This window comes from Danio rerio, chromosome 7, assembly GCF_052040795.2.
Source record: "Danio rerio strain M-AB ecotype USA chromosome 7, GRCz13ab, whole genome shotgun sequence".
Classification (NCBI taxonomy): domain Eukaryota; kingdom Metazoa; phylum Chordata; class Actinopteri; order Cypriniformes; family Danionidae; genus Danio; species Danio rerio.
The window spans coordinates 56975758-57003018 of NC_141027.1; the positions used below are offsets into that span (position 1 = coordinate 56975758).

Here is a 27261-nt window from a genome sequence, read left to right on the forward strand (position 1 = left end):
AATCTCATCCGGGGCCGGGTTGCGGGGGCAGCAGTAATAGAAAAGAAATCCAGACCTCCCTCTCCCCAGACACTTCCTCCAGCTCCTCCGGTCCCGAGGTGTTCCCAAACCAGCTGAGACACATAGTCCCTTCAGCATGTCCTGGGTCTTCCCCGAGGCCTCCTCCCGTTGGGACATGCCTGGAACACCTCCCTAGCTAGGTGTCCAGGAGGCATCCGAAACAGATGCCCGAGCCACCTCAGCTGACTTCTCTCGATATGGAGAAGCAGCGGCTCTACTCTGAGCTCCTCCCTCTAAGGGTGCCACTCTGCGAAGGAAACTTATTTTGGCTGCTTGTATCTGAGATCTTGTGCTTTCGGTCATGACCCAAAGCTCATGACCATAGGTGAGAGTTGGAACATAGATTGACCGGTAAATTGAGAGCTTCGCCTTTCAGCTCATCTTTTACTTTACCATAACAGACCGGTACATCGACTGTATTACTGCTGCCGCTTCACCAATCCCCCTGTCAATCTCACGCTTCATCTATCCCTCATGCGTGAACAAAACCCCAAGTTACTTGAACTCCTCCACCTGGGGTAAGGACTTTCCTGCAACCTGGAGATGGCAAACCACCTTTTTCCTGTGAAGCACCATGGCTTCGGACTTAGAGGTGCTGAATCTCATCCCAGCCGCATCACACTCTGCAGCAAACCGCCCGAGTGCATGCTGAAGGTCCATGTTCAATGAAGCTAACAGAACAACATCGTCTGCGAATAAAATGAAATCCTGCGGTGCCTGAACTGGACCCCCTCCAGCCCAAGGCTGCACTTTCAAATTCTGTCCAAAAAATTATTAAAGAATTGGTAACAATGGGCAACCGTGCAGGAGTCCAACTTGCACTGAAAACACGTCTTATTGCCGGCAATGGGAACCAGACTCCTACTCTGTTCATACAAGGACGAGACAGCCCTTAACAGAGCGCCTCTGACCTCATACTCCCAGAGCACCCTCCACAGAATGCCACAAGGGACACGGTCGAATGCCACAAAACACATGTGGACTGGTTGGGCATACTCCCATGAAACCTCACGCAGGGTATATAGCTGGTCCAGTGTACCACAATCTGTTTTATTAAGTATATTAAGTATATTTATTTTAAGTATATTTTATTAATTGTATAAATAAATATAATCCGTTTTAACAAAGTAACTGTAATTTAAGCAACATTTTAAATAACTGACTAAATAGGTAAAAACAACAATTTTCATATGTTTTTGTGATTACAGTTTATGCTATTAATAGGTTATATTTTTGCAAAAATGTTATGTTTTTGTGTTAACATCAGTTAATGCTTAGTAAATTAATTCTTAATTTTTGTTGCAATATTCATTAGTTATTTCAAGTAATCACCCTACATTTTACATAAAACATTTAACATTTTTGCTATTACAAATATTTGATATCATTTATAATGAATGAATGAATGTATATGAGTTGGGCCACATGGTGGCTGGGTAGCACTTTCGTCTCATAGCAAGAAGGTCGCTGGTTCAAGTCCCAGATGGGTCAGTTGGCATTACTGTGTGGAGTTTGCATGTTTCCGTCCCCAAAGACATGCACTTTTGGTAAATTGGGGAAGCTAAATTGGCCATGATGCATGTGTGTGAATGTAAGTGTGCATGGATGTTTCCAAGTACTGGGTTGCAGCTAGAAGGGCATCCGCTGTGTAAAACATATGCTGTATAAGTTGGCGGTTCATTCCGCTGTGGGGACCCCTCATGAGGGACTTAGTCTAAGCTAAAGAAAATTAACGAATGTAGAAATTATTTGCATTTCATGTTGTCTAAAATAACTATAGCACTTTATTTTAAGGAAACTAAATCAGTTTCCATTTAGATTACAACATTTATTACAATATTTATTAATTATCATTTCAATTTATGAGCCTTTTACATTAAAACAATATCTTAGACAACAGTGCCATGACATTGACTGAGATGACTGCGCTTTAGCTCTATCTTTTTTATTGGGAATGTTTAGTGTACGTGTCAAAACCGCCTTCTAAAACGAAAACTGCTCTTGAAACTCAAGTTAAAACTGATTATTTATACCGGTCTCGTCTGCGTGCTTACGTACACCGAGAGCGGAGCGTCGCGACGTGAACAGGTCATTCAGATGCGCCAGCGCGTCATTTGCTGCAACGCAACCCAATCCCTGCCATCCAAAACTCCCAGTATTCCCGGCTTCCTGTCCCGTTATTCCTCCATATCAGCCGTCTGTACCACTGAACTGAAACTGAAGAGCGGATGTTGATGTTATGGACGGAATTCCAACATGAACTGAAGTACCTTCATCTGCCCTGCAAATAAACGCTGCGTGGTATGTGTCTGTTTGGATTTACTTAAGCCAAAATACTTTGATTTGCTATGAGTCGCCTGTGCTTTGTTAGTCCTGTTGATGTCATCTATTATGCACTGACATGTTTTAAACAATTGCCTTCGCTGTATTTATTGCAGCATTACACTGAAATACGAAAGTGTAATCCTGTTGGAATTTCATATTGTATTTTAATTGTTGTTTTAAAATTCCAACGTGAACAAATAGAGACATTTACAGTATTTCCTGTTTATCATTACTATTGGAAAAAAATGCCGTTGTATGACATCGTTAACGTTAGCGATATATATATATATATATATATATATATATATATATATATATATATATATATATATATATATATATATATATATATATATATATATTATTTTTATGCTTAAAATCATCCCTGCATAGTTACTTAAACTGTCCAATAGCAGGATGCTATCCCAATAAATCTGTTAAATGTTTTTATACAGTATGTTTGTAAAATAATGGTAACATTTTACAATAAAGTTGTAAGTAAACCTAATGCATTGACTATCATAAACAAACAATGATCAATCCGTTTATTACACTCTTTATTCATGTTTGCTAAAGCCCTCTATGGCAAGAATTTTTGTTTTAAGAGAAAAAAATATTTCACCCTAATTTTTGGGTGCTTGGGACTCCCTTATAATATTTGAGCTAAAGTTGGTTTTATGTTCGCACATTCAGACCTTCTTCCTAATAATATTTAAGAAAAGTATTATTTGCAAACTCTAAATAGTGAAATCATATTAGCAGCCAATGAATATCAAAGTACAACATTATTCACAGTCAATTAAATAGTGCTAATGTTGTTTTCAATATTGAGGTAAAGTTGGTTTTATATCCGCACATTCCTTCATTTAACGTACCCTATTTTATCTACTACTTTAATTTGCTTATAGGGTCTACAATCACATGTAAATATGACTTGAAAACAACTTTAGCACTATTTATTTGACTGTGAAAAATGTACTTTGATATTCATTGGCTGCTAATATGATTTCACTATTTAGAGTTTGCAAATAATACTTTTCTGAAATGATATTATTAAAGAGAAAGTCTGAATGTGCGAATATAAAACCAACTTTACCTCAGTCTTATCATAAATCAATCATAAAATGTTTGATGGTTGTCTGTATATTAATATAAGTGAAATGAGGTACAAACAAGCCATAAATACATTAGAAAAGTGTATATTTAACATAAACGATATCAACAAGCAATATTTCATCAATAGCTACCCATAAACGATGTATTGTGTGTCCTGGAAGGGACTGATTGAATGTACTTATTTACCAATGTCTGTTATTCGCTGTGGAACCTCAGAAAGCAATTGTTAGTGGATGTGAGGCAAGGGTACATACCATATTTTTGTCACTTGGCCCAAGCTTGGTCCTGGTGGGCCAGTGTCCTGCAGAGAATAGCTTTGCAGAACTGTGGCTTTTTGCTAGTTTAATTTGCATCTTTTGAATGAAACCTAGCTAATGTGACTCTTTAGGCTTTGCTGTCAAGGAATGAGCCTAACTGCTCAATCTTCTTTTTTACCTCCATAAAATACTTTAAACATCTATTTCATGTGAGTAATAGTATACCGTATAGCAAAAAAAAAAAAAAGATATTATGGTGATGACTAAACATTTCTGCACATTTCCATCCATAGGATGTTATTGTTTTAACAAAAGTGGTGTAACTGCACAATGTTGCCCTGAGGCAAAAAATGAAATACTATTTTAGTATACAGATAATAACAAAAAGTGTCTTTGTTCAAACAAACATTCTTCTTCATATATTTATGCACATCACACATATTTTTAACAGGAAGATATTTAAATTTAGACATGTAAAAAGTTCAATCTATCTTACAGTCTGCTAGCAGTGTGCTGAAGCAGGCTATGGTCCCAAAACTGTCTCTTTAGCCCCCAGAGGACAGGTAAAATCCGCACCCACCTCAAATTTCATTGGTCACTAACTTATTTTAAGACTTTTTTTGCAATATTTTATGTAAAAATATTTTTAAAGAGGGGTTTTGTGGGCCGAAAAATTGGTTTGTTGCTTGAGGGAAACACCATGCCATAAAGGGTTATTGGAAAAAAATTGCTCATTGTTAGTTTATGGAACATTCTATCAGAAAAGTACATTATCTGTCTTTGAAATAAAAACACATAATGAATAAAAAGTATTTCATGCCAAAAATTTCTAAAAATGTACTGATGGTTGACTTCTGTGAGTTGTTTTGTAAAGGAAAATGTCATTAATTTGGTTCTCAGGGTTTTTGTTTTTTTTATTAAAACATTTTACAAATGTACAAACCCTGTCATTGTTCTTGTCCAGTTGAACCCAAAGCTTTAATAATTTAGTTATGCTAAAAACTGTCATTTAGAAAGAAAAATACTCCAGAAAGAGCAAGTTTAAGCTGTTATCATTCTCTTCAGTTGATCAAAAACATGAAATTATAAATAAATTCTATAAATAAATATTATTTTACAATGTTAACTCTATAAGCTAATGTTAAAAAGCATGTATATGGGTTGTAATAAATGTATTAGTAAATGTTGAACTATGGTTAATAAATGCTGTACAATACTTGTTTGTTATTTCATGTTAGTAAATACATTAGCTAATGAGGCCTTACTGTAATATGTGACCATATTATTGTATTTTACAATCAGCAGACATTTAAAAAGATTCTCAACTTTCTTTTTAAATATTCCAGCATTATCTGGATTACATGTTTTGAAGTTTTTTTTTTTTTTTTTTTTTTTACAATTTTCTCAATACAATTTTTATTTATTTAGTTGATTGTTTCAATATGTTTGGCTATGCTGTGCGACAGATTAATTTATAAAGTAATATGAGGTGAATTGCTGCATGCACACTCTTTTAGGAGATGAAAGAGCCAAATGGATGTATAAATAAGAATAAACTCTTTTATCAGTTTTAAAGGTTAACAGAATTTAAGGGTTTATTGCTTTTATATTTTATATTGCTTATAATTTATCCATGGCAAACAGTAATTTCAGCCCATTCATAAATAGCTTTTTTACACTGTACTTTCTTAAACCCTGTGTTATTATGCAAATCTGCAGTGTCAGTGTCATTGAAAGGAGGAATCCTGCTTGCAATGTCTTTATAAATGTTGTAGAACTGTACATCTTCACATATTACTTAAGCTTACCTGAATTGACCCTCTTTACAATCTCTTCTTCACTCTAATTATTGTATTTTCTATCTTAATTTGAAATTTCTGTCCTAACATACTGCTTATGCAAAATTGTTTTATTTTCATTACTGCTAAAAACGTGGATACGCACATGCATATAATCTGTTGCTATTCATTTAGCCATAAAACCATAGTTTCAAACTCAAAGGGATTGTTCATGCAAAAAAAAAGATAATTCTGCCTTCACTTGTTCCAAACCTATTTAAGTTTCTTCTGTTGAACATAAAAGCAGATACTATTATAGTCGATGGGCCCATTCTTCAACATATCTTCTTTTGTGTTCAACAGAAGAAAGAAACTAATCAAAGAGGTAAAGCCACATCTCTTTATATCTTTAGGCACAGCAGTGCAGGGTTAACTTTGCAAAAGCAGTGGTAACTCCGATTTGAAGCAGGGTTTAATAGCTCCCAGTCCAACAAAGGTTGAACAAACTCAAAGTTTCAGAATAGAATTAGAGTTGACAAAACCAAATAAGGTGGCGCAGTAGATAGTGCAGTTGCCTTACAGAAAGAAGGTCGCTGGTTCAAGCCTCGGCTGGGTCAGTTGGCATTTCTTTGTGGAGTTTACATGTTGTTCGTGTGGGTTTCCTCCGGGTGCTCCGGTTTCCCCCACAAGTCCAAAGACATGTGAATTGGGTAACCTAAAATTGTATGTGTGTGAATGAGAATGTATGAGCGTTCCCGGTGATGGGTTGCAGCTGGAAGGGCATCCGCTGTGTAAAAATAACATGTGCTGGATAAGTTGGTGGTTCATTCCGCTGTGGCAATCCCAGATTAATAAAGGGACTTAGCCAAAAAGAAAATTAATAAATGAATAAAAACCAAATAAATCCTACCTGTTTAAAGTAAAATTTTATAAACTGTTGCTGTGTCCCAATTCAGTGAATTCACATATTTATACAGTGTGTACTTTTTGTGAAGGAAAATTATATACTTTTGAATGTGTAACAGAAGATTACGCAAACTCTGGGACAAACTACTTCCTCCTTAACAGATTGTTATGTTGCTTAGTTACATCCCCTGTTGATCATCAACATATGATCCACATTTCTTTCATATTTGATTACCCACCTTACTGGAGAAGCAGAAGCAGGTTAATTTGCCATTCTTTCATGCAAAGAAATCGTCTCAGGTCTTTGGGTAATTATGCATTCAGAAGTTAATATCCAAATATATATTTAAATAAGTTCACATTGTTGTTGCAGATTCCAGTGGGCTAAATATTAATTAGTCATTCAAACAACTTTACGGAAGCCTCTCTACTTGACGGTTGGTCTCACGCATCCGCCATATTTGTAGTTTGTTTATACCTTTTACCTAAGCTTGTGGTTCTAAACCAATTAACGTCCAACGAGCAATGTATTGTGGGCAATATCAGCAGATAGAGTATCTATACGCTTCTGCACTTCAAGTTTGTACTGGAAATAGTAAACCATTCTGGAACCTTTGGCATACTCTTTTCAACACATTGCAGTTTGTGACATACTAATTCTAATTTTAAATACTGTTTAGGATTGATAGTATGCGGATTGGGATACAGCATAATTTCGAGAGCATATGATATGATTGATTGTGGCTGGTCTCCCATCTGTAATCAGTAGGGATGTAACGGTGTCAGAATTTCACGGTACGATAATACCTCGGTATGAATGGCACGGTACGGTATTTATTGAAGAATTTACAGGAAAAACAAAACTAATGAAAAAACTCGAAAAAAGGGCCAAAAGTGTTTATTTACCTTAGCACTGAACATATCAATGACATACAAATTAGCCATCTATCTGTAAGTTTCGAAACAGGAAGCTCAATTTTTCAATTTTAATAACAAAAAAACTATTAAACCATATAAAAAAAAATAAAGTTTCAATTTAGTATTGTTGAAAACTCATCACATTCAACATTTAATCACTCACTTACTTAGATAGAGATGGGTTTTTTAAGGAAAATTATCATATAACTATAATCTGGTAAAAGCTGGGATCTCTGGGCATGTCCCCTGCAACCGAAAAAAATCCCCTCTCATTTGGGACTGAGGTTTCTGGGAGAGAAAGATATGATTTAGCCAAGGTTGACAGCAGTTTTCTCAGTATACCACTTGAGAGGACAAGCCATGAGTGAGATAGAGGTCTCTTTGCGATACAAGTCAATGTCTGCATCAATCTAACAAGTGTGCTGTGTTCTGCAGTCCCCATGACTGTTTTTAGTCGTATTCCCCGACTTATATTTCACCACAGTCTGGCAGTGCCTACATACTGTTTTTTTCTTTGTCACCTTTTCTCCTTTTTCGTATCTTTTTAGAAAGAAATCGAAATGCTTCCACACATCCGATTTAAAACCCGCTTTAGGTTCGATCATTTGCAGCTCTTTTTCTTCCCCGCTACTAGCGACACACTCCATTTCCGCATTACTGGATCTGTAGTGCCAACAGACCGCAAAGCATGATGGCCACGCCTAGGCTGATGGGAATTGAAGTTCCCGCTACCTCCCGTTCGCTTCATTCGCCAAAGCAAACTTTTCTCAGAAATATAGTTTTATTGAGGCATTCGCCTAGGGTAATATTGAAAAAAATTACTTATTCGTTATGACGGTATTTACAATATTGTAACATCCCTAGTAATCAGTGATAACACTAATCAGATTAATCCAAGTCTACAATAAATAGGCCAATTTCCCCCTACTTGTCTTCATTTTGGAAGAATTCTCCCGTCAACCCCATCTCATGGAGTCAGTCTAGGGCCATTTATACTTGCAAAATAAAAGAAAGTTTTGCAAACAAAAAATAACATCCAGTATTGAGCAAAAAATAAATGCAATTTTTCAAAAATCGCAAAGCAAAAATACATTTTTGAGTAATAAAAATAAATTTTGCTAGCAAAAATAATGAACTGCAAGGGAAAATTAAGTTGAGAAATAAAAATGAAATTTGCAAACAAAAACTGCAAATAAAAATCAAGCAGTGCAAAAAAATACCTAAAATATTTGCAATAAAAAACTATATCTATTTGCAAAAACATTTTTATAGCATCGCCTTTACAAAATCAAATATTACAAGTGAACTCGTGTGCTTACAGCAAGCCTAGACCTACTGGGCTGTTAGACCACCTCGATGATACTGTGTCTCCAGGTGATGACAGGTCCAGCTGTAAACGCCCAAGTTCCCTTGACTTCTCCCACCTTGTCATTTCAGGGTCACAAAGTGAAACACGCAGAAACGTGAAGTGCAGAGAAAACAGTATCACAAACTCACTAAGAAGCAAATCACATTGAGCATTGTAAATGACTCGACAGGTTTTGTAAAGGCAATGCTATAAAAAAATTGTTTGCAAATATATATAGGAGATGGCTACAAAAACATTTCAAAGGCAATGTGATGTGATTTCAGGCTGTATGACAAATAAAGCCATTATTTCAAAAGAGGTTTGATGATTTTCTATAGGAACTGTATATTAATGGCCGTTATTATGTATATATTTATATTAATTTAAATGCAATGTTTAATGCTAATTGGCATCTCGTATAATATGTCAAAATTATTAGACTTTTTGTGAAATTTTTATTATTTTTCAAATATTTACCAAGTACTGTTTTACATAAAAAATATTTTAACACATAAAAATTAACACATATATTAACACATTTTTAAATGTAAACCTTTTAAGATTTAATTTCTTTGCTATGGTAACAGTACATATTTGATTTATTTTATTTCTGCAATATATTAATATTCAGCTTAACATGCAATTTAAAGGCTTAACTAGTTTATTTGGGTAAACTAGGCAATTTAGGTTCGGCAAGTCATTTGCGCAACGGTTGTTTTTTTTTAGCTTATTGAAAAATAAATATCTCTTAAGGGGGCTAGGAATGTTTACCTTAAAAATTGTTCTGTAAATAAAAAAGGCTTTTTTAGAGCCAAGCAATTTTCTCCAGATGTAAACAAATATTATATAAAGTTCTGTGAAAATGTCCTCGCTCTATTAAACATCACTTGAGAAATTAAAAAAAAAATTTGACAGCAGGGCTATTAATTTTGTTCAGAGTTGAAGGAAAAGTTCTCAACATTTTTTAAATATATATTTTTTATGTTTAACAGTAGAAAGAAATGGTTTTGTGAAAAGTTCGGTTTTAGTCTACCTCAGAATTTTTTCTAAAGATGCGTCATAACGGGTGTGGAGTATCACGAGCAAAGGGCAGGAGTATGCGTGGCCAGCAGGGAAGAAGGAGGGGAACAAACAACTCAGTTAGCTCACAAAATGAGACCCAAACCATGAGGAAGAGCATGAATTTAGTCTACAAAGTTAAAATGCAAAGAAATAAACAGTAATTTAATGCCCTGCAACATTTGTTATACATAATTTTATATACAGATAACCACAATTTATATCATTATAAGGATAATCTTGTTCAGACTTTTCCCTCAATCCCCAGGTCTGAATCATAGGTCTGAATGCAGACTCAGTGCAGCAGGTCTCTTGCCCTGTCTATTTAAACCATTAGCCCTGTTGGTAATCTAGAGGATTTAGGCAAACAAAGCAGCACGGCGATGTGTCTAAATGTGAACGAACTCCTGATAAAAGACAACGTCCACCATTCTCCAATTCTCGTACTGCTCTCCCGACAAAAATGCTTGCTGCACACAAACAGCTTTGCTGTATCGGCCCTGACAGGATTGCTGGATAAAACATGCATCAAACCTGTGGGTTATGAAAACAAACACAATGACCCTTGAACAGCTAAATACCGTGTGCTGTGGGTCCGTGTCTCACAGCTTGGCACTGGCAGGGCTGCATTGCCTTCAGAAAGCACGTGCAGTCATGAATAGTTTAGAAGCAGGCTCTTCTCAAAGGATAAGAAAACTCCGCTATGAATAATAACGAGAAACCGATGCATCATCTTTGCACTTGCAGTTTTGCGCTACGTCTCAGATTTTGATCCCGCCCCAAAAAATATTTTAAATACAGAAGCTGAAATTAGCTGACAAAAGCTCCAAATTATCCAGTTTTTTTTCCACAATTAAAGCTAACTGGTGCTAACATTGTCTTAAATGATAGGGTTTCATGAACCTTTAAGTTACAATGGCAATGAAACCCAATAGAAACCATACCCAAATTCTGAAGCCCTGAAACTTAAAATGAAACATCTAAACTTACTAGGTTAAAACTGAAAGGTAACCTGAAATGTTCAAAAGGGTTTAAACCCTGCTTCTGAAATACAAGTGTGAAATGTTCCTTTCCCATGGGTTAACCCTAATGTACATTATATCCAAGATTGTAATAAAAGGTTAAAAAAAATCCAGGTCACAAGTAATATTTATATTGAAAATACATTATTTTGTGTGTTTTTTGTCACCAAATCAGTGACATCATTTGTGAACTTGACAATTAAAAAGTTAAAACCCTGTAATTTTCAAACAATTCAATAGTTTTGATCAGGACTGAAGGACTAAAAATTGAAAAAAAAAATATTAATCTGATGTATTTTTACAGCAGTTTAATTCACTGGATGTTTTCATCCCAAACATAACAAAATGGTAGTCAATTTGAACAGTGCACAAGGGTTAAAAGTTTTTTTTTTAGAAAAAAGATAAACCAGGGTTAAGAACAGAGTGAAAGGATTTTTTCATGCGTGCATCATTCTTTATAATCATATTGTGCTGTGGAACTGGAGCTGTGCTTTTCTCTTCAGGTGTGCAGCATCAGTGGACAGTGGTGTGGATGTAGCGATGGTGCTGGATCTGGGTGAAAACTGCATGGAGCAGGCTAATAGAGGAGGGCTCACAAACAATGTGTCAGAGATGTTAGAACCAGAGCCCAGTCCAGAAAAACCCAAACCGGTCAGAGCCAGGACAAGCAGTATCACCCAAAGAGACAAAGCAGCTCATAATGGGCCGCATGTGCCAACTTGTACCTCAGGGGAAAGCAGTTCCCAAGTTCAGAGAAGGCTCCAGAAGACAGAAAGCAGAAATAAAGGAGAACAGCCACTATGTCGAAGGCCACTTAGTCTGGAAATCAAACCACAGCGAGTTCGAGCGGCGCAGCCTGCAGTGCAGAAGACCATGAAGCCGCCATGGCGTACCGGTGGCCCTTCTCCACCAATGAGAAGCCTCACAAGCCTTAGTTTGGGGCCAGGAAACTGGCTTCGGCGGAGCGAAAGCACATGCACCATGATCTCCTCAACGCCTCCACGTGCGGGAAGAGCTCAGATGAGACCTGCAACCTCCTTGCCTCATATTGCCAGGGGTATCGCTTCACTCCCTTCACCTTCCACACCTCGCGGGCCTTGTCTGCTTGTGGCTCTGCGTCCTGTAAACCTGGAGCAGGAGCGTCAGACCTTTTTTCAGTCCGACTATCAGTATGAGCCCCAGTTTGAATATTCCTCCCCGGAGCCCGTCAGTGTTTTGGAGAAGTACAAAGAGGGTTCTAGCCTCTTTCTGTCCCAGGTATAATTTATGTTGAAAGAATTTAGCTTTGTTCTACTGAATCACTTTACAGTAGGGATGTTTTCATTTCTTTTTTTTTTTCCAAATATCGATTCTGATACCTAAGTTCGGCCGATACTGAGTACTGAACTGATACCTGAGTGTGTATCATATTAATGATCTCAGAGCTTGATGACATGGCTGTTCATCAGGTCCGGATGAATGAACCAAATTAGTCATACATGCAAATGCGGAGGGCGTGGCCCATGAGTCTCATCACAGTTTGCTTTGTCTTCTGATTGGCCTGTTGTCCACCAGTGTTTTACACTCATGGAATTTAAATGAATATGCAGAATCATAGTGTCTGAGGCTCACAGTATGCCCATTTTCATATACTGATCGTTTATTATTTGACTATGCCTTGGTATACCCAGATTTTCATTATTGATCACCTTTAAAAATTAGAAACCTTTTTTTTTCACTTCAGCTTCTACATTATTTCTAAGTGCAACGGAACCTTATACTCAAACTATACCTTTATGGAAGAAAAATAAGAACAATATGTTTTCATATAAATAGTCCTTACACAGGGCGACGCTGTGGCACAGTGGGTAGCACAGTCGCCTCACAGCAAGAAGGTCGCTGGTTCGAGCCTCGGCTGGGTCAGTTGGCATTTCTGTGTGGAGTTTGCATGTTCTTCCTTTGTTCGCATGGGTTTCCTCCGGGTGCTCCGATTTCACCCGCAAATCCAATGACGGGGTAAAGGTGAATTGGGTAAGCTAAAATTGGCCGTAGTGTTTGTGTGTGTGTGTGTATGGGTGTTTCCAGCTGGAAGGGCATCCGGTGCGTAAAAAATATGCTGAAGATGGCGGTTAATTCCACTGTGGTGACCCCAGATTAATAAAGAGACTAAGCCGAAAAGAAAATGAATGAATGAATGAGTGAATGAATGAATGAATGAATGAATGAATGAATGAATGAATGAATGAATGAATGAATGAATGAATGAATGGATGAATGAATGGTTCTTACACAGCATTTCATTGCGTTGTGGTGACCCCTGATAAATAATTGACAAAGCTAAAGGAAAATTAATGATTGAATAGTCCTTAGACTTTTCAGGAAATAACATATTATTATTGACCTAATATAATTGTTATTATATCCTTCTTTGTACAAATTACACAAACAAGTTTTTGTTTTATTCACCTTATCACCCATTTGGAACAGTCACAATACTTGTTAAATCTTACAACTATTTCTGTTTGTCTTTCCACATGTCCTTTTCTAGGCAGTTGGGATTATGGAGTGTGTGTTGAGGAAATATGAGACGTATGAAAACTTTGAGGAGGTCACAGGGGGCAACTTGCTACCGAAGAGTCAAGTGTGGGCAGCAACACGCAAGTACCTACAGAAGGAGGGCTGTGTTGGTGAGGTGTGTGGATATCTTGGTTTAAAGGAACACTCTACTAATTTGACTCCTTTTTAACTTCCCTAGAGTTCCACTTTTAGCTTAGCTTAGCATAAATAATTGAATATGGATTAGAACATTAGCTTCTCACTATAATATTAATTTTTTTTTTTGATAATTTCCAATTTAAAGCTTGACCATTCTGTAGTTAAATTGTCCATCAATGACCCAACAAAAAATGAAAGTTGCTAATTTTTAGGTCAACATATTACGCAGAACGTGGTAACAGTCCCCAGCTAGGTTACTACACTCTCAGAAATAAAGGTACAAGATCTGTCTCTGGGGTGGTACCTTTTCTAAAGGTACATATTATTGCTTATAGGGTTCCTAGTAATACCTTGAGGGTACATATTAGGTACTAATATATACCTTTGAATATATATACCAATATAAACCATTTAAGTACAAATATGTACCTTTTGAAAAGGTACCACTTCAGTGACAACTCTTGTACCAATATTTCTGACAGTGTAACCAACAGTGGTGTGTAATGTCATTATTATTAATAAGAGTATAGTTCCTAGCAATACTGACCCAGAAAATACCAAGTCTTAGTGCATGATGTAACTACAAAAGCTTTACATAGGAAAAATATTGAGACTATTTATGAAATCTTTGAGCGAGATACTAATAAACTAATCTGATTCAATGATTTATGCTAAGCTAAGCTAAAAATGCTCCAGCCATACCTGGAGAGCTCCTGAATGGTTTCAAAAATGGTAAATCTTGACTGTTTAACTCTAGGGGACTAAGGGGAGATTTCGACTGTAAAATAAGTGCTCGTTTAAGAGTTTGTGTATTAATATCTTGCTAATGTCAGAATAGTAATTTCAGATTCTTTTACCAGGTGGTTGTAAGTCTCTCCGATGAGCTTCTGTCCCAGGCAGTAATGATGGTGGAGCGTTGTCGACCAACACTAACCATTAACCTGTCAGGAGCGCGCCAACACTGGCTTGAGGGCATGCTGAGACACGAGATCGGTATGAACTTTAACAAATTTGAAACTTCTATGTCAAACAATACTACTTAATCAGACTTTTCCTTTCTTGTGTGACTGACGACTGAACATTATCAGTTTTTAATTTTTAATCTAATTGATCTTGCTTGATTTAATAAAGCACAAACTGATGATGTATTTTTGTAGTGCATCCCGAAAGTTTGCATTATACTGGCTCCTAGAGCAAAACTCAATAAGAATTTTCCAGGGGCTTTTGCATTATGGAAAATAAAAAGTAAAATTTCCTGTATATTTCAAGTTTTGTTCATTATTATGGTTTTAAAATGTGAATTTGGAAGCTTTGATACGTTTGAAGTAAAAAGTGTATTGTTATGTTGGACCAACATATTAATTGTCTTGCATTACAATGCAGGATTCCAATTGATTTGAAATGGCTTTAATATGTAGGTGTTGCTATTGAAGTGCAATATGGATAATGTTAGGGACGGGATTGGTGGGATGGGTATGTTTAAGTGTGGGTTAAGGTGTTAGGGTAACTAGTGAAATTATAAATGTAAATACAGATACTAGTTACAGATATAATTATATGCAGATAATATTTAAAACAAAAGTGCAATATAAAGACATGTACAGTTTGTTCATAACAATTGATTTGAACCAGTGACTGTAAAAAATATGGATGAAACAACAGCGCCTTTTCCCATTGAACGATTTGAATGCAAAACACCTCTTGACAGGCACAAACTGTCACAAAACACTGCTAAAATTGGAGCCTGGGCATGCGCAGAAAGGACTACCAGATGGAGCCAGAGGTGGAGCTGCGGAATCAAGCTTCCAACCAACATCCCCTGAACTTCTCATTTGACCGCACATACCTGCATTATAACAAAGGCTCACTAATATAAAAATGAGCAATTGCATTAAAAAACACATAATAATATATGATTTATTTTTTAAAAACTGTGCTGCTTTTAATAATTTTCTAAAAACAATCTATGTTGGACTGCAGAAATAAACAATCTTTCATACACTCAACCATGGTGAGCACAAAAAGTATTTCTCTTATAAAGGGTTGTTGGTATTTGTTATCTTCATAAAAGTAGAAATAACATTTGTAAAGTATGAAAAATAACGAATAAACAGCACATACATTTCAGGAAGATTTTTATTTTTAATTATTTATTTATTAATAATCAACAAGACCCAAAATATACACACCATAGCCAGCTATATGCCATGCGGGAAAAATTGTGCGTTTAAAAGATAAACAGCAAGATTTCTAAATATCAACAGGATATTTACACATCCCGTCCATGCACTATATAAGATAATTCTTGTCAATTTGTACAATAAACTTCGCAGTATTAATACATCAACTGATGTCCATCAGCTGCTGGAACATCACTTGTATATTGTTTATCATTTCTTTACCTTCATTTTCATTTGGTTTATTTGCTGCCTTAATATCTGGCAAAGAGGAATTTACCTTCATTTTAATGTTCAGTAGGTGTTTTCAAATAAATAGCCAACGGTAAATGATGTATATAAATACAATATAACATTTATAGCTCTATTTGTTATAAAAATTCTGTTTCTAGAACACTAAAACTTTATAACAGCAAATTCAGTAGATTAACTCAAAAACATACCGAAATTCAAAATGTCAGAGACGTCCTGTAAATCAAGTTTGAATAACATTACAGGAGATCAACGTGGAGATAGGCTAACATTAGTTTTGTCTTCCTAATTATTATTTTAGACCCATAAAGAGAATTACTGCTAGATAACGATCACGTGTTTTCCCCGTCATGGCTAGGCGAGGATCAGCAAACTAATAATAAAGCCAGATAAAACCCTCATTTTACTGAATAAACAGTGATCCTTCAGATCCTGTAGGTCAGAAAGTATAGTTTACTGCTGAACAACTAATTTTATCATGGTAAAATAACACGGAAATCAAACATTGATACTTTAGACTTCTCTTGAAACTCCGACCTTCTGCTTAGGGAAGCTATAAATCAATCACAATGACACGCTCCGTTTTATAGCATCAGATTACTGCCTAAAAACAAACTATTTACAAAAATGAAGATCTGAACCTATTTCAGCATGATGACCAGTGCCTTAATTGACCAAAGCCATCTTTCGGGAAATTTTATTGCAAGTGTAATTAATTTGGGCTCAAGTCTCATTCATTAACATGGAGGAGGCAGGCTTTATGCAGCCAGCCCCCAAGGAGTGATCTAACGGCTGGGAGCATCACTCAAAAGCAAGCGTGTGAACTAAATGATTCATTTAAAACATTGAAATTGGTCACTTGATACAATGTATGTTTTGAACAAGTTTTACATTGTATTTGTAAAAAATATTTATTAGGGACCGACCTCCAATAGTGCGTAGGCCCTCTTGGACTTGCTCCGTTTCTTAAAATCATTCTTCCGCTTCTTCTGTAGAATGAATTGCAATTTTGAGGGTCTAAACATGCTTGAAAACTTACGAAACTTAGCACTCACCCCAGAAGTGGCAAAAGTTTACGTTTGTTATAGGTTTCGGAAGTGGGCATGGCAAAATGACTCGACAGCGCCACCTATGCACGCTTGACGGACTGGCCCCCGAGCTACGATTCACGCACACGCAAAATTAGCACACACGTCAAACATGCCAGTACCTACAAAAAAGTCTACTGGTGCTTTTTTGCCATTTCCAGGCATATTTTAACAAACGATTCGCCACAAAACAGGAAGTTGTTATAACTCAGGCATGCATTGTCCAATCTGCCTCAACATTCACATGTTTTATAACAGTCCTGACCTGAACACGTTTACATGGCGATATCCAGTTACAGTTATAGTGCCACCTGCTGGCAACCGGAATTGACATGTTTTACAATGTAACAAACTCCTCCTACAGGTTTTATTGTATCAGCATCAAATTTGGGTGGTGTTATCTGAAAGCTCTGGCTATGATATATTGTTACGATCTAGAGTTTTAGTCGAAGGGTGTGTCTGTGGCAGACTGACAAACCTCAGTGTTTCACCATGGAACAGAAAGTACCTATAACTCAACCACACAATGTCCGATCTGCCTGAAACTTCACATGGTTGATAAGATTCTTCTTCTTAAAACATTTACATGCCAATATTGAGTCACTGTCATAGCGCCACCTGCTGACAGAAGGAAGTTTAGCTTATAACTCAGCCCCACAATGTCTGACCTACCTGAAACTTCACATGGTTGATAAAAGTCCTCTCCTGAAGACATCTACATGCCAATATCTAGTCATAGTCATAGCGCCACCTGCTGACAGAAGGAATTTTGGCTTATAACTCAAACACTCCATGTCTGACCTGCCTGAAAATTCACGTTCTATAAGAATCCTCTCCTTAGACATCTACATGCCACTATTGAGTCATAGTCATAGCGCCACCTGCTGACAGGAGGAAATTTGGCATAAATCTGTTATTTTTATTTTTTTTATATATATATATATATATATATATATATATATATATATATATATATATATATATATATATATATATCAGCTTAAATTATTTTTGTTCACTATTCTCTGTCATCCTGAGGCCACCGGGCGGCGGTGAGCCCGGGTACGAGGTCCTTTCATCGCTGCTTGCTGTTTTAATTGTATTTGTATCTCTGTCATTATTACACTGTTAATCCTAATTTTATGCCTTAACCCACTTTTAAACCAAACCATAACCTCAGCCAAACCAATCCCACCACAACAGCATCAAAAAAGTGTTCAGCAAAATTGCAAAAACTAATGTGAAAAGTTATCATAATACAAAACCAAAATACAAAAAGCATACAAACGCTGTCTTAAATTAGCAAAAATAATCCAACATTTGGTGAAGGAAGCCTTACAAGCAAGCAAAAACAAGTCATTTTGAGTACATGGTAAGTATTATTTGGGTTTCAACAACAACAAAAAAAATGCTCATTGGAAATACGTTTCTCAGCCCACATTTTTACAAAATGTACAGTAACTTATGTTGCTCTGGGTAAGTTTTGTTGCACATTTCAGAAGACAAATCCACTACAGGGTGCCAAATACATTTTTTTGCAAATCTGATTCTGAAATACATTGCCTAGGGTATGTTTTGTTGTAAGTTTCAGATACACATCCTTCATGTACATGTCCACAAAATGGTGGATTAAGTTGTACATATAATGTAGTCATATACAACTACAAATCATAGATGCACTTAAATGCTTTGTGGTATTTATTATAGCGTAAAGAACTGCATGAACATAATTTTTATACGTCAAAAATATGACTACAAATATCATTAGTGTGAAAAGGAACAAAAGTTGTTGGCTTCATAGAGTTATAACTTAGCTTGTTCAAGGCCTTCGTGAATATGTTATTCCTGAAGCACTCCATAATATAGTAATTCAGTCTTATTTTATCATCACCTTTGGAGTAATCAGACAAAGTAATTAATTTGTACACACCTTGCTAAGATGCACTGCTGTTAATCCTACTACCCAAGCAATATTTTATTGTCATTCTGGTTGAATGCAGTTGATATTACAGTCCTTTGTTTACTAAAACCCACCCTTTTAGCAATTTTCTAATTTTCACTGGTAGGCACACATTACTTGCGGGGAGTGAATAACAGCATGCAGCCGTGGGCCACTTCTGTCGGGAGAAAACAGTTTGGACTGAAACCAGCTAATCCGACCGAAGAAGGGCTCGCTAGTCTTCACAGTGTGTTGCTTCGGAAGCAGCCCTTCCTGTGGAGAGCCGCTCTGCTTTACTACACTGTATACCATGCCACAAACATGAGCTTCAGCCAACTGTTCAGCCATATTGCTCGCTTTGTCCAGGATCCTGCTGTACGCTGGGAATACTGCCTCCGTGCCAAACGGGGACAAACTGATACCTCCAAACCAGGTGAAGTAATTGCTTAAAATACAACTGAGAAATAGATATTTTAAATAAGTGAAATGTTATATTACTTGTTATGTTACTTTAAGTAAGTCAACATTCTGGTCTACTACACTCTGTATACTTACTATTATTATCAGTCTTGATTGTCTAATTGTCTATTTCTATATGTCTAATTCTAATCCATCGGTCTAAATAACAAACCTAGTATCTAGCATAGACTAATTAACTGGGGAGCTTATTGAGACACACTCTCTCTGTTATATACTGGCAAAATAATAAAAAAAACATGCTAGCAAACTGCTATATGTTAGTAATGTTCTTAAAATGTTAGAAACAGACTAGCAATGTAAAAGAAATATGTTAACAACAAGATATAATTAATAAATCACAATTTGGTAATGTTAGCAGCATGCCATCAGCTCATTAAATCATGCTATCTGTGTGTTAGCAAAGAGGTAATACATGCTAGTAATGATAAAAAGTTAATACTTTGTTCAAATTTAAAGAATGTTAGCATATTAAAACATGCTACTTGTGTGTTAGGAAAGTAGTAAAATATGCTAGTAACGTTAAAACTGTTAACCTACATTTTTTCATTTCTAATCTATCTGTAAAAAAACATGCTGGCAAACTTCTATATGTTAGTAATGTGTTTAAAATATTACAAACAGGCTAGCAATGTAAGAAAAATATCTTAGCAAAAAGATTTAATCACAATATGGTAATGTTAGCAGCATGCTATCAGGTTATTAAAACATGCTATCTGTGTGTTAGCAAAGTAGTAAAATATGCTAGTAATGTTAGAACTGCTAACCTACATTTTCTAATTCTAATCTATTTATCTAAGTAACAAACTTAGCATCTAGCATAAACTAATAAACTGAAGAGCTAATTGAGACAGTACCTGACTGAAAAATGCTGATAAAATTAAAAAACAAACATGTTAGCAACATGCTACACGTTAAATATGTTAGTAATGAGTTCAAATGTTACAAACAGGCTAGCAATGTAAAAGAAATATGTTAGCAAAAAGATAAATTTAATAAATCACAATATGGTAACTTTAGCAGCATGCTATCAGGCTATTAAAACATGCTACCTGTGTGTCAGCAAAGTAGTAAAATATGCTTGTAATGTTAAAACAGTTAACCTACATTTTCTAATTCTAATTTATTTGCCTAAATACCAATCCTAGCATCTAGCATAGACTAACTGGAGAGTTAATTGATTTGAGTTAATTGAGTTAAATATGTTAGCCACAAGAAATAATTACTTTAGTTACATTAAACCTTATAACAAAACACAAAATGGTAACATGTTAGCAGCATGCTATCAGCTTATTAAAACATGCTATCTCTTTGTTAGCAAAGTAGTAAAACATGCTAGTAATGATAAAACATGTTAATATTTTGTTAAAAACATGTATACCCTGCTGAAAAATCCAGCTTAAACCAGCCTAGGCTGGTTGGCTGGTTTTAGCTGGTTGACCAGCCTGGGTTTAGAGGGGTTTTGGCCATTTCCAGCCTGGTCTTAGCTGGTCAGGCTGGAAATTGACCAGCCAAATCCAGCTAAAACCAGCTTGACGAGGCTGGACTCCCAGCTTGGCTAGGCTGGTCAAGCTGGTTTTAGCTGGTCATCTCCCAGCCTGACCAGCTAAGACCAGGCTGGAAATGGCTGGAAACCAGCCTGGAAGTGGCCAAAACCCCTCTAAAACCAGCCTGATCGACCAGCTAAAACCAGCCAAACAGCCTAGGCTGGTTTAGGCTGGATTTTTCAGCAGGGTATTGAAACATGCTACCTGTGTGTTAGCAAAGAAGTGAAATATGCTAGTAATGTTAAAAAGGTTAACCTACAATTTCTAACTCTAATCTATCTGTCTAAGTAACAAATCTAGTATCAACTAATAACTTAAGAGCTAATTCAGACACACCCTCTCTGTAGTATGCTGGCAAAATGAAACAAACAAACATGTTAGCAACATGCTGTGCATTAGTAATGAGTATAAAATGATACAAACCAGCTTGAACTATAAACGAAAAACGCAACAAAATATAATTAATTAACTTTAATTACATTAAAACCTTTTAATAAAATTGTAGGTGGGCAAATATTAATTTTTTTAATCTAGACTAATCTCTTTGTAATCTTGGAATTAATCTAGATTAAAATGGCTCATTTAAATTCTGCCAAAGGCATTCAGAATATGTGTGCTACTTAAATAATGAGAACGGGTTTCTCAAACCAGGTGGCGCATTAGACCAGGGGCTCATCTCCTGTTTCCAAAATGCATTACAAACTGCTTGAGAAACTGTTCTACTATGATAATTGGTGATGAAAATAAATGATGTTCAATAAGATGTACTTATTTTTACTGACCTTTTATTCAGTTAAGAATGAATTTTAACCTATAGGTCTACATGAGCTCGAAACAGCGATTTTTGACCACCTTAATCCGACTAAAGTAATTACTGAACTAAACAGAAATGGAATTAGGACATGTGCAGTATGCATATATTAGTGGCATTATTAAAGTAAAAACCGCAATCAAATTGTTACCGTCATGTAATACTTTTTGCGATATCGACTTTTTGTCGATATTTTTTTATTGCGCGATAAGAGTCTTACGTTAACGCCGATAATGGTCTGCCACTAAGTAAAATACAATATGTTAACATTGCAGCGTGCTATCAACTTATTACAACATAATATCTGTTTGTTAGCAAAGATGTAAAAAATGCTAGGAATTTTAAAACATGTTAGTAACATGCTTACAACATGGTTAGCATTTCTCTATAAAAATCAACTACAGCTTTAATAATCCCATGGTAACTAACAATTTACTGCACTAACCCCATTTTAGCTGTGGTATTTGTAGTAAATCCATAGATAAATACAGACAGTAATCAATATGCCAAATAATCATGGTTATTGAATCACAGCTACAGTATAATAAAATAATTGTTAGTTTTTACAAAGCAACTAACCATGTCAACTTGTTAGATAACACTACAGAAAACGTTCAAACATTATTTTTTGGTTGTTCATATTGACACTGTAATGTTTATTTTTTTGTAAATGTGTTTCTACAGGTTGCTTCAGTAAGGATCAAGTCTACCTTGATGGCATTTTAAGGATTTTACGCCACAGGAGGAACATTGATTTCAAGATATTAACTGCTCTTGGCAAGGCATGTTCTATTAATGCTAGCTAATTTTAAAGGATTGTTTCACCCCAAAAATTTAATTCTGTTATCAATTACTCACACTCATGTTATTCCTATCCTATGAGATCCTTTGTTATATTTGAAAGCCAAATTAAGATATTTGAGATGAAATCTGAGAACTCTCTCATCTTCCATAGACAGCAACGATAAATAAAGTCTGGAAAAGGACCCAAAACATTGTCAGAGCATTAAATGTGACTTCAGTGGTTTAACTGAACATGCGCCCTGATCTGATGCAGAAGATAAGACATCAAACAAAATCAATTGTGATTAATTAATTTTTTTTCACACACAAAAATATTAATTATCAAGCAACGAGAATAATTTTTTGCGTACATGAAAAAAAATAACGACTTTATTTAACAGTTATTTTGCGCACATTCATTTTGCACCTCTGACTTATTACTTTGGTTGTGCCTGTGCTTTGTTTAGAAGAATTAGAAAACTAAATTTCTTGTTTCTAAATTTCTAAATTTCTACATTATTTTAAAGAGCCGCTATTATGTAGTATAAAAGGTCATATTTTGGTTTTGGGGGTCTCCAACAACAGGCTGATATGCATCCAAAGTCAAACAGCACTTTCATTGTCTTATAATATGCATTTATTTTTACCTAATTATCCCAAAGACTAACATTCAGCAATTCATTTGTTCCCAAACCCCTCCTTTGTGTAAGGCTAATCTGCTGTGATTTGTCCAATGACGCAGTCTGTTGTGATTGGTTGACTGGGTTTAGCGCGAGACGGAGAGAAATGCCCACTACGGTGACAGTATGAAGTAGCACAGAGTATGTGAGAGCCCAATGCAGGAATGCAATAAAACAATGCAGTTAAACACCAGCAAATTACTCTACTCTTAACCCTAACTTCAATTAATAACAACATACATTAAGTATTAATCTATGCAGTAGCAAAAGCTGAACAATTAAGTAAATTGACCGCGCCATGCGTGTGTAGGAACACCTGATGGTGGCCATAGCAAAGACAAACGGCAGAGGATTGCGAGTTCAGAAATGCATTTAAATCGGTAAAAGAAGAAGCGTGCATCATGTTTTCAACGTTGATTTGGACAAAATAATAGATAAGTGATTACAAGCTACATGAAGCGATTACAAGTTAAAACACACAATTAAACACATATTTTGCAAACTACAGAAAGCTAGGCAACAATTTTAATGACACATGTTATGATCGGGAGGAAGAAGAAACTGGTCCATATGAATTGCAACAGTTACTGATAAAGTCCAATACATAATAGTTTCTGCTGCTCCTTCCTTTAATAGCAGTCATCAGAAGAATGGCAAGAACAAACACAGCACTAGGTTAGCTATACTGTGGTATTGTTATGAAAATGAACTTTAATCCTTTATTCCCCGCAGCCGAATTTCCATTTGTCAGGGATCATCATCATCCTGTCATGATCAGTCCCGTGATCCCCGTGCTCTGCTAGTGTCACGATTTACCAGAACTGGCACTACAGATTTGGTGATGTATCGTATTAACATTGACACTTTCAGGCAAAGATCCCAACATGATTCATTTATTCGACTCTGAGTCGACGTAAAGAATTAATAGTTTTAAACACGATGCACCTTCAAATTTATACCTCAGCTGGATGTTTTCATTCACCTAGTGCTTTGTACACTCGGTATGGAAATTCATTTTTTTAAAAACCCATATTAGGGGCTCTATGATGTTATGTGCACAAAAAAGGATTTGTATAGCTTGATATTTTTTCTATTAAACCAGTGAAATAACATAGACTTTGAACATCTCAGGACTATTTCTATTTATAGAATCTCAGAGAGCTTTCAGATTTTATCTTAAATATATTAATTTGAGTAAACATGCATTTTAGTGGACTGGAATGACTTGACGGTGAGTTATTAACAGGGCCAGATGGAATCTGCGGACGTTTTTTGCTATTTCTGTGGAGAATTTTGTTAAAAATCTGCGGATTTCTGTGGAATTATTTTGGGAGTATCCAGTATCATAACTAAAACCTTAATATATTAAATAAAAAGTAAAAAATTACTAAATAAAACTTAATAAATTCAGATTTACGCATTTACTCAAGTAAACAAACAGAATTAATAATGGGCTAAAAATCTGCGGAATTCTGTGCGCGCAGCATCCGTGTGGGCCTAGTTATTAATAACAGAATTTCCATTTTCAAATTTGCCGATTATTTAATGAACCATTGCTTTTAAGAGTGTATGTATGTGACACTTTCTGCGATGGCTGTTTTCAGGTTTCTTATGAAGACGTGGAGAGACTTCGGCATTCAGCTGTTCTACACGGAACTAGGATCCCTCACTTCATGCAGGATGAGGAACGGTACCTTCAACACCTCGACCACATAGTCACAGTGAATGAACTGAGTGATGCAGAGCTTCGAGAGCTCATACCATGAAGATTTTAGTGTTAGGCTTTCATTTACAAACCATCATTGTTGCAAAAAAAAAAAAAAAAAGCCTTTTTAATATATAATTTTACCCAGGCCAAAAACACAACGGTCTCTGCAAAGCTAAGGTTTTTAAAACATCAAGTTGATTTTATCTTGGGTTTTATTTTTTTATTTAATGAAGGCATGATCCATGATGATCAGTTAAAGAAATATGTAAAAGTATTAAATACAGCATGACTGGTGTAGTAGTTTGCTACATCAAGTGCCATATTACTGGGCAAGTCTGTTTACAAATACAATGATTGTCTGTTTTGTAAAACCATATGACTCTCAGGCATGACAGACATGTTTGTTTTTGGATTCTCACATATGTAAGGTATGTTCGGAATAGCATACTACCATACTAATACTAGATTTGTAGTATACCATGTACTGACATGCTAAATTTCATTATACATGGTGTAGTACAACAAGCCAAATTGTGCAATATACAATCACAGTACTGTGCTAAATACTGTAATGCAATGAGAAAACTTGATCTTCTCTTTCCAGTGCTGAACTGAAATAGTGCTTTTTTTCTTTTGATTGATCCAGAACTAAATGGGAATGCCAAATATTTGTTGGCCATTGGATGTGCTTTTTTAAAACATGCAATATACTTTGCATACTGTTTTTTAACATACTACAAGGAAGTACTCTAGTATTCCATTCCGAACGCCTCATACTCATGAGAAGCTGAAAAATGGTCACGTAGCATTTTAACTGCACCTGTACTGTAATGGGCACACACTGCTATCTTGCTAGTTATCGATATCACACAGGCAGAACAACACGAGCACTGAATCAAATATTCCACCCAGGCAGTGTTTATATGAAAATCTGAGCACTTCATTAAGCGTTTTCTGTTAGGTTCTTAAAAGTTTTGTTTTTGCTATTATTTATTTTATTTATTCTTTGTTTTCCTCCTGTATTCATGTTAAGCACTGAATGTCTGTGGTATTAGCTTTATACACGGTAGGCTTTTTTTCTTCTACTTAGTATAGCAAGCAATGCAAAAAGACACCAAGGCTGATTGAGCTCAGCAAACGTTCACTGAGAATTACACTAAGAATAAAATTTGCCTTAATTTCCCCATCAGAGCTTATGAAATAGTACTTAAAGTGCCCCTATTATGGGTTATAAAATATTCATATTTTGATCTAGGGTATCCCTAACAACAGGCTGATATGCATGAAAGGTCAAAAAACACTTTCACCGTAGTATAAAACACACTTATTTTTACCCTATTGTCCCAACAACTCCTATATGATTTGTTTGCCGATTAATTTTCCAAACTCCTCCTTTGTGTGACAATAATGGTTTGAGGGAGAGGGGTTAAAGATTTCCTGAGTCTGAATGTGCGAGAAGTGAGCGGGCAGTGTTTTGTTCAGACGCCATGAGAAATTATGAAAGCTCTTTCGCTACTGAATAATAAGAATAAAAAGGTTATTGTGACTTTTAAGTCTGAATTCTTTTATAAAAAAAGTGTCAATTCTGGGAAATAAAGTCCAAAGAAATCAGAAATCTGACTTTATATCTCAGAATACTGACTTAAAATGTCAAAATAACTCTTTTTTATTATTATTATTCAGTAGCGGGAACAGGCTTCCATATGAAATGACGATTCATATTAACAACTCTGTCAACTCTCTGTTCTTGGGTCAAGAACTTTATATACGGTGCACTATTAGATTTATACCTCAGATGGATGTTTTCATGCACTTAGAGCTGTGTTACACAGCATGAAATGTAATTTTGGAAAACCCATAATAGTGGCACTTTAAAGTAGAGATATTTTGAAGAATGTTGGAAACCGTTGACATCCATACTATAATTTTTTCTGCTATAGATGTCAATGGCTAACAGTATTTCGGTTGATAATCATTGTTCTTCAGTGAGCACCCTTGGTGTCTGATTAGCCATGCTAATGTGATGTGGCACCTTTATAAGAGAGCTGCCACTGCATCCTCTGCCTTTCGTACCTGTTTAAAGCAGTCCAGCTTCCTCACTGTGTATTTGAAGATTGTGACGGACTCAGGAAGAAAAAAAAAACAATGGGAGGTCATGTGGATGTGCCTTATTTGGGTTCAAAACTCATGTGTCATGTCATAGCTACATGTTATATGCTTGAAATTACATATCCATTTGTATTTATTACCACTGTCAGTATTGCACGAATATTGCACATTTCACGTTGCAGTTATCTAATTAAATTGTACACTATG

At 35.7% G+C, this 27261-nt stretch overlaps 2 protein-coding genes across 5 annotated transcripts in view; one reads left to right on the plus strand and one right to left on the minus strand.

Annotated features, from left to right (window-relative positions):
• The window catches only part of csnk2a2a (casein kinase 2, alpha prime polypeptide a), a 471730-nt gene that overhangs the window by 427269 nt on the left and 17200 nt on the right, over window positions 1-27261 (minus strand). The gene's annotated exons all lie outside the window — the stretch shown is intronic.
• Window positions 2215-27261, plus strand: kiaa0895l. Of its 4 annotated transcripts, none has more exons than XM_087261967.1 (7): window positions 2215-2361; window positions 11293-12046; window positions 13317-13460; window positions 14344-14476; window positions 19067-19372; window positions 22459-22556; window positions 24842-27261. In XM_087261967.1, the coding sequence occupies exons 2-7, from the start codon at window positions 11330-11332 to the stop codon at window positions 25001-25003; spliced, it is 1560 nt and encodes a 519-aa protein (XP_087118093.1). In that variant the 5' UTR covers window positions 2215-2361; window positions 11293-11329; the 3' UTR covers window positions 25004-27261. The 4 variants fall into 4 exon arrangements, with proteins under 4 accessions (XP_087118093.1, XP_087118096.1, XP_087118095.1 ...); XM_087261968.1 differs by lacking the exon at window positions 2215-2361 and adding an exon at window positions 9696-9884 and having other exon boundaries at window positions 10131-12046; XM_087261970.1 differs by lacking the exon at window positions 11293-12046.

Bases quoted from the DNA above. Each gene is read 5' to 3' on its own strand.
- kiaa0895l (XM_087261967.1), top strand. From the start codon at position 11,330: ATGGTGCTGGATCTGGGTGAAAACTGCATGGAGCAGGCTAATAGAGGA. The intron at 19,373-22,458 runs GTGAAGTAATTG...GTGTTTCTACAG, and splicing joins AACTGATACCTCCAAACCAG to GTTGCTTCAGTAAGGATCAA. The intron at 22,557-24,841 runs GCATGTTCTATT...GGCTGTTTTCAG, and splicing joins TATTAACTGCTCTTGGCAAG to GTTTCTTATGAAGACGTGGA.